Consider the following 13,776-nt stretch of genomic DNA (forward strand, 5'->3'; position numbering starts at 1 on the left):
TAATAGAGGATAATGAATTGGTAGCACTTGATGATTGCCGAGTAAGCATGGCTAATCTCTTCTAGGCGTTTGCGTAGTTTCGGCTAAAGCAGGCAAGGAAGGCATATAGCGGCATAACACTTTGGTCTATCATCTGATACTGCACAAGGGAAAGGGCTAGCTTCAAGACTAAGCTAACCCCCTGGTCCACATAGGCGTTTTCGAAGGTGGCCTGAGGCAGGTCAGGGGTAGCGTCATCGTCGGAATCAATATCAGAATCCGATAAATCAGGGCCGGGGGCAGGTTGGCGGGCAGGGCCGGGGGCAGGGCCGGGGGCAGGTTGGCAGGCAGGTTGGCAGGCAGGTTGGCAGGCAGGTTGGCAGGCAGGTTGGCAGGCAGGTTGGCAGGCAGGGCCGGGGGCAGGTTGGCGGGCAGGGCCGGGGGCAGGTTGGCGGGCGGCTTCTACCCTATACCCTAGTACATAATCAGATCAGCCCTCATTCGAATTACTCGTCCCCTGATTGGCCGGCCTGCCTGCCTCGTGCGTGCTCCCGTCCCCCTGAGGTGTGTGCCCGTAAGGAATCTCTCTCCTCGTCTTCATGAAGCAAGAAAAGTTGCTCTAGATCAGATTGAGCTAATATCACCTGAGTCCGGGCAAAGCGCTGAAAATCCGTCATGGTTAGGCGTAGCCCCTTATAGCTTAAGGTCTGCTCGTTATCACTCTAATAGATACAACCCAGGCTAGTCGTATTATTCTGGACCTTTTTACCGTACGTACGTAGACGGCTGATCCAGCTAAAGGTTGCCCGAACTCTATACAAGAGGAACCGCTCGCGCATATCGTCTAGCGCATCTGCTGGGTGTGTGACAAGACCATCATCGGCCATCTGGACCGCCTGCTCCACTACTAGCATCTGGGCTATCTTTATAACGGCCGATAGATTGCTGGTATAGTCGCACGGTTCCCGAAACGTCTGACGTTCGACATCTACCCTAAGAACAGCAAGGAAGCCAATAACAGTACTCTCAAACAGGTCTTGCTTGAGCGGGTGGTCGAGCAAAGCAATCGAGAGTGCGAGATAGGCATTATCTAGATGATCCTGGACTGCTGGGGATGGCTCTGCCATTAGATGCGATCCAAGATCCTCCATCTAGTCTAACTTGGCAAATTGAGTGGTCGTCAACTGGTGGCGCAGGATGATCTCTTGGTCTGGCGGACTACTGCGGTAGGCGAAACAGATCAGTCGCTGCCATACCTGCTGGTACCGGGTGTATGTGGATGGTTTTAGATCCACTAGGATCGGCCGTTCCCAAATACGCGGAGGGAGACAAAGCTGTTGATTCGGATTTGGTCAAACTCATTGATTCACCGGTCCTGGATTGTGTGATATGCACGCTTGACCAATCGCTCCACACTCTGCGCGAACGCGGTAAGTAGTGGCTCTCGGGAAGGGTCAGGAAGCATGCCTAGACTTGCTACTTCCGAAAAGCTATGACTTCGAAGGTATTTCGGCCACTGTGTGAGGTCTAACCATGGCGATACTTCAGTAGCATGCTTCTGGCTGGTGATCTGTTGCACTTGTTCTGCCTCATCCGCCAACCGTTCCTCGATATCCCGGTTCACCTGGGCCTGAATGAACTCGGCCTCAGACATTGTACCAGCTAGCCGTTGTTGCCTGATCGGAGACGGTGGGATCACACTGAAAAAGCTGCTGTCTGGACCACATATAAATAATCGCTGACAGCTCACTAGTTCTGCAGTGGCAGCGATATCAGGCTTGGCTTTGAAAGCACGGCCACGCGGTCGTCGGGTCTCCGGATGTATGCGTTCCAGATGCTTGCGCAGTGTCGCTAACGATCGCGACACATAGGAGCAGCACGGGCAGCGTAAGCCAGGGTAGACGGGAAGACCTGGAATAGGCGCAGAGTCCGGTGGGGGGAATTTGCACGGCTCCCGCGTCGGCTCTATCCAGGGCTGTTTCAACATCTCGGCCAGGGCAGCCTGACGAAGTTCTGCGGTTCTAGCTGCTGGATGGTGTCGGTGATGGCTACGGAGATGAGTATTGAATTGGCGGGGCGTGACGGCGTAACAACAGTGGATGCAGATCCATATCTGGTATGTGGCGTTGTATATAAAGAGATCCATCTCGAGATACTGAACTATCTGCGCCCTCGTGCGAACGGAATCAGGAAGGCAACTCAGGGCACCGGTCCGGTGCTATAACAAGAGAAATACAAGAGGCGGAGCGGACGCGACCGCAATCGCAGACACGGTCACGGACGCGTCGTTCTTCACCGCGCCGCCACTATTCCTATACGGGCCGTGAAAAGAAGCAATTATGTATGATATGAGATGAATCGAGGATATACGTTCCTCACGGGCACGCACCTCAGGGGGTCGGGAGCACGCACGAGGCAGGCAGGCCGGCCAATCAGGGGACAAGTAATTCGAATAAGGGCTGATCTGTTCATGTACTAGAGTATAGGCTGCACAACGCTTTGCGAGGGGTCGGCGTATAGAAATATCCATCCATCCATCCATCCATCCATACATCCATCGATTGTAATGTAAAAACATACAGTGGTGTGGTTTTCCTTGTCACACCCTCCTTCGCTCCTCCACTCAAATTTCCCCGGATATCGCTACTGACAACGGCGAATATCCAAGAGCCGCTCGTATCTACACGGTAGTGTAATGCTGTTCAACTACCTCTCGAATACTTTACGCAAGCATGCTCTGATGTAGAGTTTTCGAACTTCCTCTTGCGACTTCCTTGCGTACTGCACGACTGATGGAGCGAGCGATAGCTGTTGTGATATGAGGCTGTAGCTGCTCAGGAATGAAGCCGCAACATCGGAAATAATTCCTGCACTATCTATACGAAGTTCCAAGTTGATTGGAAATCAACTTGGACTTCATGGTGTACATATGGCCTCTCTGTATCCATCTGAAATGAGAAGAATCAAGCTTCCTTTTGCATTACAACAATAGCTAAGATGCCGCCATTTGAAAGCAGCACACACCTCGCCTGACACCAAGTTCCCACCAGACACTCGCCATTTTATGCAGGCACCGTTTTCTCAAGCTCCATTAACTTTCCCATTATGTCAACCGACTGTCTTTCCCAATCGAGGACCTCCTCCGGGATTGCATGGTCACGGGCAGCCTTGCGGGCCGCGATGAAGGCCTGGGAGACTGGCGCCATGTTAGGACCGTGCACCGGCTGGGTCTTGCCCATATACATGTACGAATATTTTGTGAGCTCAGGCCGACCACCGCCACCGACATGGAAATAGACAATACCCTGCGAAAAGCAGCGGTCGCTCACGAGCCAGAGGCCTTCGTTGACAACAGGAAGGATGTAGAGGAGGCGATTCACCTCGAACTTGGCCTCCGTGACGACGTTATGTGTCAGGCCGTGTCGCAGCCTGTCCATCGTGAGCTTGCACTGCACGACGGCCAGCATATCGCGATAGAGTTTCAGGAGGGCGGCGCCGTCGCCGCCATTAGCGCGGACTGGAATGAGGTTTTTCAGCAACACTATGGCATCGCGCGCCTCTTTGATGAGGCTGTCAAGTTTGTCCATGTCCTTGTCCGTGAGTGCGTTTATCTTGACGTAGGGCAAAAAGTCATGGCTGAAGCCCTCCAGAACGGTCTCTGCCGCCGCAACGGCTGTCCGGGTTTCTATCTCGTCCATGTTGTGAATTATCTCGGTCTTCGCGCTTGTAATTATCATTTCGACTAGTACGCTGTATAAGTGAGTGCTGGTCGTTAGCGACTTGCAGCCGGTACGTACCGGCATGGATGATCTGCTTGACCATGTCCTGTTGTCGTGCTGCATCCTCTTTAGCTTTCTCCATGCTCGAATAGATGTCCCAGACAGCGCCGATGACGGTGAATATGCTGCTGACGCCATCGATGACCTCCCTGTATTTATTCACAAGGCTCGTCGTTTCATCCACCAGATCTTTCACGCCATCCCAATCCTTCAGCGCGTCAGCTGTCTGAATAATTTTCTCGCTAAGCCTCTGATCTTCTTCCATCGTTGTCGATGCGAGGTGATAATATTGAAGTTTTGAGGCACAATTCAACAGAAAGTTGATCCTATCTGAAGCGGTGCAGTGGTGCTTGATAAGTCAGAGTTGGGAAAGGAGTCCGGAGATCGAGAAACTGGTGATGTATATACTAGTGTACAAAACGGCACGCGGAATTTGTTCCAGCCAATAGCGCCAGTGGACGTAACCTTGGAACCGCCTAACCTCGTACTTTGCCATCTGACTCTACAGCGCAGTGACGTATCCGGCCGTCACTAGCTTTGCGGCCATCTAGGCCATCAAGCAATAGGCCGCTGCACCAGCTGGAGCCAAATAACCACGGAGCTGTTATGACCCAACTTCCAGCGACGGCCGTCAACGTTAACACCCAGACTAATTTGACGACGGGAGTCATCATTCTGCAGATTGTTTCTAGCCAGAACACTCACACTGCTTAATTCTCCACCGTATTAGACCAACTGTCTGGTACACGATGGTGCGGTTAACGGACCGTGTAGACCTCGCCATAGGAATACCTAGACCTGGCCCTCACCCGCGGGTGACCCTCCGGACCCTCCACCCGACCCGCCCCGCGGGTGGGTAAGCGACTGAGTTATCGACCCTGAGGGTCGTTCACCTAGAGGTCCGACCCTCAAGAGGGTCACCCGCGGGTGAACCTCAGGGTCCCTAAACAAGACAAACAGGTAGAAAACGTGACTTACTTATAATGCATAAATTATGTAGATTTAGAGAGGATTTCCACGTATTCATTTGTAACTTTCAATACAGCAGAAGAGTAAAGAATTAAGGATCAAAAGGTGAAATCATAAGAAATTATATTCTTTATCGTACGAATAACAACATAGTATATATAGAATCAAACAGTGTAGTAATTATTAAGATCCAAGTACATAGCCCTCAAGTAGCTTCGAGCGCTTACGCTTTCTACTAGATACACGCTGCTGGGTGTCAGGCAAAGGAAGGTTTAGGTCGTCGTCGTCGTCATCATGCTCATCATGATCCATAGCCTCTCTATCTTCAAGGTCAAGTGTTGTCGTACGAGACCGTGGAAGGGACTGTGCGTTTGGGGGCTGTATACCCTCCGCCTTATATACTATATCCTCTGTCTCTTCCTCGGTATCACTGATCGGATCAAAGGATTCGTCCCGTGTTTCATTAGCCTCTGTCATAGCTGCGATCTCTTGGTGTAAGAGATACTCCTGTAGCATAAGCCGTTTCTGCTCTTAGAGGTCAAATCTTGTCGTACACATCCAAAGCATAATATCCCGGATAGTCTTTGGCTTTAAAGACCCTCGTCGATAATAGCAGATATCCCGAGCAGAGTTAAAGAGACGCTCCACTCCTGCCCCAGTTGCTAGGATCGATATAATATCCCGGGCAAGGCTTGCAAGTACAGGAAACTCGTGTTTATAGTCTTTCCAAAAGACCCGAGGGGAGCCTCGTACGGTCGCTAAAAGAAAGAGTTAGTGTTATGTAGTAAGAAGAGAAGAGAGTACGTACGACTTTCAAGGTACCTCGTAAGCTCGTTCTGTTGCAGAGGCAGTGACGTATACGAGTTTTCAAATAGTAGATCAGCGTCTGTCATTGTCGTTATTGACAATATTGCGTCCGATCGTAGCCTTTCTTCCGGACGTTTCTCCTTGTACGAGGTAAAGAGAGACTTAAGACTGCTATGATAGATCCTTTTATAGTCCTTCTCTGGATCATCGGACTGCTAGTCCTTAGTTGAGAAGAACTGGAGCTTGTTTGCTGGCGCTAGGATCGTACCAATTGCGTAGAGGTCGCCTTCTATCCTATCTGTCATAGCGTAGTACTTTGATAGCTTCTCTTGCGCAGCCTTGAGCGAGGAAAGCATTAACTGCTTCCAAGGCACCTTCTTTCGTCGGAGTTGACGGATTGAATTTTTAAGATGATCAAAAAGCTTATTGTAGAAACTAAAGACTAAGTGAATACTTATATCTTTAGTCGTACAAACGACGGTTGTGTATTTGAAGAAGGGCTATAGGATAAACAGTAGATAATCGATTTGTCGCTACTCCTCGGTGTTTAGTGCAAAATGAGGCTGATCGTACTACGAGCAGAATATATCAAACGTCGCTTGGAGTCTCTTAGCCCGGCGAAGCATAAGATACGTTAAATTCCATCGCGTTCGTACGTCCTGGATAGGCACGAGCTTTAGCTCGTCGGGTTGAAGATTGTAGAAAGCGTCGCGGCGTTGAGGGCTTGCGTTAATGTACACAGCAAGACTACGAACCTTAAAAATATAGGTATAAGTATAATCATCGTATAATTAGAAAGTAAGAGAACTAACCTTATTTAGTGTGTCGGCAATCTCTCGCTTCTGCTGTCGAGCACGTAGGGCTCGTACGCGATCCTCTTTCTACTCGAGCTCCGCAGTGTCGTTCTTTGGTGAAGCCTTTATCTTCCCAAGCAGATCATTCAGACTAAGTTGAATTATATGTGCAATACAAGGGACTTGGATGATTACAGACTTATTGTTGAGCTTCAGAGCCTGTATTGTATCGTTAACGATAGCTATAAGCGTAGTATTATTAGACGTATTGTCTGTCGTAATCGTAAGCACTCGATCGAGGATTCGATGCTGTTGTAGAGTCCGTACGATAATCTCACTAAGGTTGACCCCTGAATATATACCGGAAAGCGGCTTAAACCCAAGAAGGACTTCGCGGTAGTCCTAGTCCCGATCAAGGAAATATGCTGTTATCGCTATAAATGCTTGCTAGAATAGCGACGTCTAGCAGTCAAGTGCTAGGGATAGCTTTGCGTCTAGTGGTAGGCTTCGGAAAGTAGTTGTTTGGTTTTCGGTGACAAATTCACGAAGCCTCGTACGGATTACCTTCCTAGAGGGAATAGTCGGTGTCGTGGGGGCTAGTCGTGCGTATAAGATAAGATTATAGAACTCTTGATGCTCGAGGAATAGGAAAGGTAAATACGATACTGTGACTAGATTCAGAAGCTTCTGTTCCCAAGTACTCTGCGTGAATACTTGGGCAGGCGCCCTCTGACCCTAGTAGATTATCTATTAGTTGGTTCTAAGTAGAGAAATGATCTTAGTTGTATATACAGCTTGTACGAGTAGTTTTTGGATGCTTAGCTTGCCTGTTCCTCGCTAGCATTGTGGCCCTTTAAGGTGTTTGTTTATCGATAAGGTACCAGAATGAGCTGACGCTGGATGTTCAAGAACTGTACGGTATCGTTTGCACATCACGCCTGGCTTTCCATCTTTCGTATTAGCCACTTGATCGAAGCCTTCCTAGCAGGTTGCATAATGCCTTCTATCCTAATTAATTCGCCTTTTCCTCCTATAGTCAGTTTAAAGCTACCACTCCACGAATTCCTTACTTATATTCGCTTCGTACGATAGATATTCGTTAATCCGGTCAGGTTTAATCCGCCGAAGGTTTTCTGGTGCCTGGGGTACTAGCGGTCGAGGAACAGAGGAATTGTTAAGTGTTGTATTAAATAAAGGTTGACTAGATAGGAATGAACTTGAGAAAACAGTGTCGTCCGGGACAAGGTATAAGAGATCTTCTAGTCCAACCCCCTCGGCTATTAAGGAGGGATATCTATCCGAGAGTTAAGATATGCTTTATAGGTAGTTTGTATAGTCGCTAAGGAAGAGGACTTACGAAAAGTAAATGAAAAAAAGCTATCGTACGGGGGAAATCAGTTTACCCTAGTCGCGAGAGGACGCGAAGTTAATAGATCATCTTCTTACCTACTCATGCTAAGGTTATCTTGTCCGATTAGCTAGTATAGAGGGTATATGCGGGTAAAGAGGGTCGCCCCGAGGGTCGATGAGGGTCACCCTGAGGGTCGGTAAGGGTCACCCGTCACCCTTATCGACCCTCAAGTTATGTTGTCTTTTTTTTCTAATAGAAAACGTTGAAGTCCAACAATCTAATTTTCAACCTTCTTTCGTACAAGATCTAGAGTAATTAGAGATAAGCTAAATTAGCAGAAAATAAAACAAGACTCTACTTAGTTAATTGCCTAAGATAACTTTATATTTAATGCTTGTTTAGCATTAAAAATAAAAAGATGTATTTCTCATCGCACAAGTGCACCACTATTAGTCTGCTTCAGAAATATATTTTGACAACTACACTACGAGTATTCCACAATATCTATTAAAACTAACCTTTTACAAGATATTTCTAGTCGATACTAAGAAACCTAAGGTGACGATGTACGAAGTATTGACTTACAATTCAATTTCTTTATATTTCGAAAGCCTTTATAGTAAAAGACAAGAAGAATTTAGAGGTATACTAGAACAGCTGTAAATAACAGTATTTTAAGAAGCTGAATCAGCAAATTTATATATCCGAAATAGGAAAGGTGCGGAGAAATTATGCATTTGAGGGTCGATGAGGGTCGATGCGGGTGACCCTTAAGGGACCCTTAGAGGGTTAGGGTCAGGGTCAGGGTCGGTGAGGTTGGACCCTGACCCTCTGAGGTGCGGGTGGAGGTTCCTGATCTTGGACCCGCGGGGCGGGTGAGTGCTAGGTCTATTAAGGCCTTAGACCCTTCTGCGGCTAGATTTCATGCTAGCCTGGCTGATGATGATAAGCTTACTTAGCTAGCGCGTTTTAGGGGTGATACCCTACTACTAGTGGCTACTAGTGGGATTGGTGCTGGTTACGATTTCCCTGATGTTGACTTGGTCATCCATTTTATGCCTGGGGCCTATGAGATGACTAATTTTATGCAGGAATCAGGGCGGGCTGGTAGATCCCCTGATTGTCTAGCTTGGTCGTACTGCCTAGTGCAGCCCGGGCAGCTACAGCTACTAATTGTGCAGAAAGAGGTGCCCCTAGAGCAGCTACACTTCAGCCAGTATCTGCTTGATCAGCTCTGCCGCCGGCGGGTGATATCCCGGGTCTATGATAGTGAGGCCCTAGAGTTATGTGACCCTACGTGGAACTAATGTGATCTGTCGGATTTACGGGGTCAGCATAAATCCTTCGGCGTGCATAAGCAAGCGAGTGTGCACGATTGGTCAAATCAGTATACGATTGGCGAAGAATCGTATAGGTCAGGTCAGGTCGTACGATTCGGCTCAGAATCGGAAGTTAACTTATGATAGAAGAATGCTCCAACTTTATCACAATCATTAAACTTGATTCAACTAGCTATGGAAAACAGGCAATATTTATAACTTCATGAAATCAAGGCAATACGTCAGACTAGAATCTCATAGAAATCAGAAGAAATAGAGTGTTGAAGCTCTTTCGTTATGTGTGCAATCTGTTGATGTCAATCGTTGAAGATCGTCGTCACGTGGACGTTCCGTCGCATTCTGTCAAGTTCGATAGCTCTCATGGGCTTATGCACCCACTTATGTCGACACACCCCCTTAGCTCTCAATGTGAGGTCAAAGTGAGAGCTGAATGAGAGATATCAGAAGGAAGGGGATTTCTCTGCAGGTAAGATCTCTATGCCTAGCTGTTGAACAAAGGCAGCATGTTTTTCTGCAGATAAGCGCTTCGTGAGGCCGTCGGCTATCATTTCGGCCGATTTGACCTATTCAATTCGCAATCGTCTAGCTTGGACTTCCTGGCGAATCCAAAGCTGGTGGATATCAACATGACGAAGTTTGGTCTGAAATGTTGATTTCTCGCGCGTGAGCAAATCAACTGTCTGCTGATTATCGCATTCGATTATATCCAATTGGTCAGTTTCGAATTGGATGAAGGAAAAGAGGCGTTTGATCCAGTATAGCTGCTTAGCCGCGTGGCTAATAGCTAGCAATTCGGCTTCTGTGGTCGATGTGGTGATAGTCTTCTGCTTGCGCGATTTCCATTCAATTGGGCCACCAAATAAGCAGAAGATAAATCCTTCAGAGCTCTTTCGGTCAGGATTGTCAGCAAAGCTTGCATCTGAGGCGGCAGTGAAGATAGAAGCTCTCATTTCGCTGTCAAAGCAGAGCGAAAGGTATCTCGTCGCATAGAGATATAATATCAGATAGTCGACAGCTGCTAAATGCTTCTTATTGCAGCGAGTAAGCGATTTAGCTAGCAATTGGTTGGCGAATGCAGTATCTGGTCGGGTCCAAACAGCAGGGAAAAGGGTAGATCCACACTTTTGTTGATATAGCTTGACGATTTTCGGGTCAATTGGTTCTGTCAGAATTGGATCAAGCTTTTGTGTGGCTGGAAGTGGTAGTATCGGGGCTTTCTGGCTGTTTAGCAGGTTGAATCTAGCAGTTATCTTTTCAATGTAGGCTGCTTGATTTAGCCAGGTCTTTCGTTTTGATCGATCACGTACGATTCGAATACCAATAAACTGTGTCAGTTCGCCGCAATCCTTCATTTCGAATCGTTCTGAGAGTAGTCTTTTGATTTGCTGAGCGTGCGAACTCTCACTTTTGTGATAGGCAGCAAGGAAATCGTCGACGAATACCATAATAATCATACGATTATCGGTATAAAGGGCAGGGTCATCAGGGCAAGGTTTGAATCCAAGTGAGAGCAGCATCTCTTTAATATCATCTTCCCATCGCTTACCAGCGATTCGTAGGCCATATACTGCTTTATGCAAGCGTAAAACCATCGATTTCCTGCCTAATCCTGGGGGATATCGGCAGTAAACTTCTTCCTTTAGCGAGCTGTTTAGGAAGGCGTTGACAGCATCCATCTGAAAGGTCTCAAGGTCAAATCGTGTGATAATCGCGATAAGCGTGCGAAACGTTCTAGCCGCGAGTGTGCTAGTGCGAGCGTCTTGGTCGTCAGGAACTTGTGTGTCTCCACGCACACATAAACGGGCTTTGAAGCGTGTGAGATAGCCTGATTCGTCTGATTTATAAGCGAATACCCATCGCATTGGAATAAACTGGTGGCGGGGGCAGTCTGATTGGTCAATTCCTTTGCAATTCGTCTGATGTGCGTGGGTGACTAGATGTGCGCTTATTGGTTCAAATGCACGCATATCTATAAGCTTGTTGAATTCAATCTGCATAGCTTGACGAAATTGGCTCTCAAAAGGGTGGCTAGTTAGCTGATTGTAGCCGGATGGTGCAGGTGGAATGGAGGATATCAGAATTTTTGGCTGCTTTTGTATGCTTTGGTCTAGCAGGAAGGCCTGCATAAACGCTGTGAGGTTGATATGAGGGCGCTTAGCTTCACCATGGTCTTGGCTAGCATCTGAATCAGAACGTGGGCGTTTAGTCGATATCAGTGGTTCGTAACCGGAAGGGTCGAAATTGGTGTTATCAATAAGCACGAAAGGCTGCATCTGGCTAGATTGGCCAGTATCTTCAGTATCAGAAGGGTCTGATTGGTCAGATTGGTCAAATTCGTCTGCTTTTGGATCCAGTGGAGGGGTAGGCGGTTGGTCTCCAAGGATTTCGTCATGATCGTCAGGATCAGAAGTGAGCTGAAAGTGAGGCGAAAATGAAGTTTCGGAAGGCTGAGAGGGTGCAGCAGGATCTAAATTAGCCGTTGTACTAGGGCTTCCACCCCCTAGATCATACTGCATCGTCTGTTGGGAGGCAATTGGTATATCGATATCGTCAAGGATCTTGAGCGTTTCTTCATCATCAAGAGTGGTAATCGGCTGCGATAGATTGCTATCTTCATAGATGCGAATCTTCTGATTAGGCAATAAGGAATCGTAGAATTCGTCTTCGTTGAATTGCACGTCCCGTGCACGAATCACTCGGCGATTAGAGGGTATCCAAATTCGCCAAATATTGTGTGCTTCATAGCCTACTAGGTAGCCGATAGCCGCGCGTGGCGCTAGCTTAGCTAGTCTAGGAAGCTTGTTGATGCGCACGTACGCTTTGCATCCGAAGATTCGTATATTCGAAAGGTCAGGTTTGGCTTGTAGCTAATGTGGTGCATTATCGCCTAGATAGGCTGCGAGTGCTTCATGTGGCGATTGCCAGTTGATTGATCGGTGTGGTATGCGATTTTGAATATAAACAGCTGTCTTAGCTGCTTCAGGCCATAGATAGCTTGGTAGATTTGCATCAATCGTCATCTGCCTAGCCATCTTTGATATCAATGCACCATATCGTTCGGCGTAGCCATTTTGGTCAGGCTGATAGGGCGGAGTAGTCTCTAGCTTGATTCCGCGAGCGGTTGCTTGCTGGTTGAAGAAGTCGGATAGTGTCTTTTCGTCATCTGAATGCACTGTAAGGACGCTTAGGTTGAATTGGTTTCGTACGAAGTCGATTTGGTCAGACAGCGATTGTGTTGAATCGGTTTTCGAAGGAAGGTCTTGCGCTAGCTGATATTTAGTCACTGGATCGACCGAATGTGATAGGTAGGAAGTTTTCGTGAGCGATTGCTCGAAGTGAATAAGGTCCTAGTGCAGCGATTCGAACGGTCGATTATATCGCATCGGTAATCGAGAGATTTGACGTGGTGAATTAGCCAGTTTGCATGCTTCGCAATGGCTGATAGGCGAGGATATATCTTTGACAGTGATATTTGATGAGTGCTCTGGTAGTCGTGCTATAACGTCGTGGCTGATATGGCCTAATCGTCGGTGCCATTGGTCGATGGTTCCATCCAGCGGCTTCTTCGTGTGTGAAGATAGGGCAATCTTGTCGAATTGGCTAGCAATATCATCATCAAGTGAATCGGAAGTGAGAGATAGCTGAGAGATAGGTGAAGGAAGGGAAACGTGATTGGCAGAGTGTCCGGTAGTAGACATTTCGTCCCATTTGATCAAATAAATGCCTGATTTCGCATTCAATCGGCATATTGGCGTGCCATCCTTCTCCTCTAGCGTGTAGTCTTTGCTATTCAGATAGATTCCAGCGCTTGCAGCTCTTTCTGCAGAGATTAGGTTGATATGGAATCCAGGGCAATATGCGACGTGCTTCAAGGGAAAACTGGTTCCATCAAGAGATTGTGTTGGCTTCAAGATAAGCTCTCCATATCCGAGGATAGTGGTCTCAGTATTTCCTACCATGACGGAGGAAACGACTGGCCTATAGTTTGATAGTAGATCTCTGTTGTTCGTGACATGGATAGATGCTCCAGTATCATAGCACCAGGTGTCATTTTTCTTAGCTGGGATCCAAATCGTGCTTATGGCTTTCCCATCATCGGCTCGGAAGAGGTCTTCAGCTTGCTGTTTCGGGATATAGGCAGAGAAAGCATCCCTAGTCGTCGTTTCTTCATCTGGTGGAGCTTGCTCTAGCTCGCGCTTGTGTGTATGCTTCTGGTTGCCCGATTTAGCTGGCTTTTGGTGTCTTTTGACCGCAAGGTCGTACGCAGTCTTAAATGCAGGTGATGATTCGCAAATCCTTTGGAAGGTCTGTTGAATTTCTTCGTCTGGCTGCCAGCCCTTAGGCCTAGCGCGTGGATTGATGTATGGGCATCTGTTGAAATCGTGGTTGCCGTCATTAGGTGGACCCTGGCAAGGGCAGGTGCCCTTTCGGCGTGGTTTCGGTGGCTTTTCGTTACTATCATCGTCGTCATCAGGATTTCGGCCCTGATAGGTCGTGTGAGCAATCTGCCGTTTGCTTCCGCTAGTAGACGGCGGGGCTGATCGATATTGGTCGATAAATTGATTGACTAGCTCTGTCAAAGTAGGCTGCTTTATCCCCTGAAGGATAGTGTTATGCCAGAACGTGTAGAAGCTTTGATCGCAAGGTTGAATAGCCTCTAGGAAGTCATAAATTGGTGATAAGGGATCTTGGAACTGGGCAATATTGGCCTGTTCGCCGTCGGCTTGGCAAATCACCCATTTCTGGCACCATGTGGC

The 13,776-nt window shown here is 47.6% G+C and overlaps 3 protein-coding genes across 3 annotated transcripts; all 3 read right to left on the reverse strand.

Moving 5' to 3' along the window:
* Positions 1-701: 701 nt before the first annotated feature.
* Positions 702-1,130, reverse strand: N7473_011219 (uncharacterized protein; the record flags this gene model as incomplete). Its single annotated transcript, XM_057157158.1, has 1 exon — positions 702-1,130. The coding sequence occupies one exon, from the start codon at positions 1,128-1,130 to the stop codon at positions 702-704; it is 429 nt and encodes a 142-aa protein (XP_057003008.1).
* Positions 1,131-1,345: 215 nt separating this feature from the next.
* On the reverse strand, positions 1,346-1,966 carry N7473_011220 (uncharacterized protein; the record flags this gene model as incomplete). Its single annotated transcript, XM_057157159.1, has 1 exon — positions 1,346-1,966. The coding sequence occupies one exon, from the start codon at positions 1,964-1,966 to the stop codon at positions 1,346-1,348; it is 621 nt and encodes a 206-aa protein (XP_057003009.1).
* Positions 1,967-3,041: 1,075 nt separating this feature from the next.
* N7473_011221 (uncharacterized protein) lies at positions 3,042-4,023 on the reverse strand (the record flags this gene model as incomplete). Its single annotated transcript, XM_057157160.1, has 2 exons — positions 3,042-3,721; positions 3,777-4,023. 2 exons carry the CDS (start codon positions 4,021-4,023, stop codon positions 3,042-3,044), a joined length of 927 nt encoding a protein of 308 aa, XP_057003010.1.
* Positions 4,024-13,776: the final 9,753 nt, after the last annotated feature.

Source organism: Penicillium subrubescens (assembly GCF_028828155.1).
Source record: "Penicillium subrubescens strain IBT 31985 chromosome Unknown utg000010l_segment0_segment0, whole genome shotgun sequence".
NCBI lineage: Eukaryota > Fungi > Ascomycota > Eurotiomycetes > Eurotiales > Aspergillaceae > Penicillium > Penicillium subrubescens.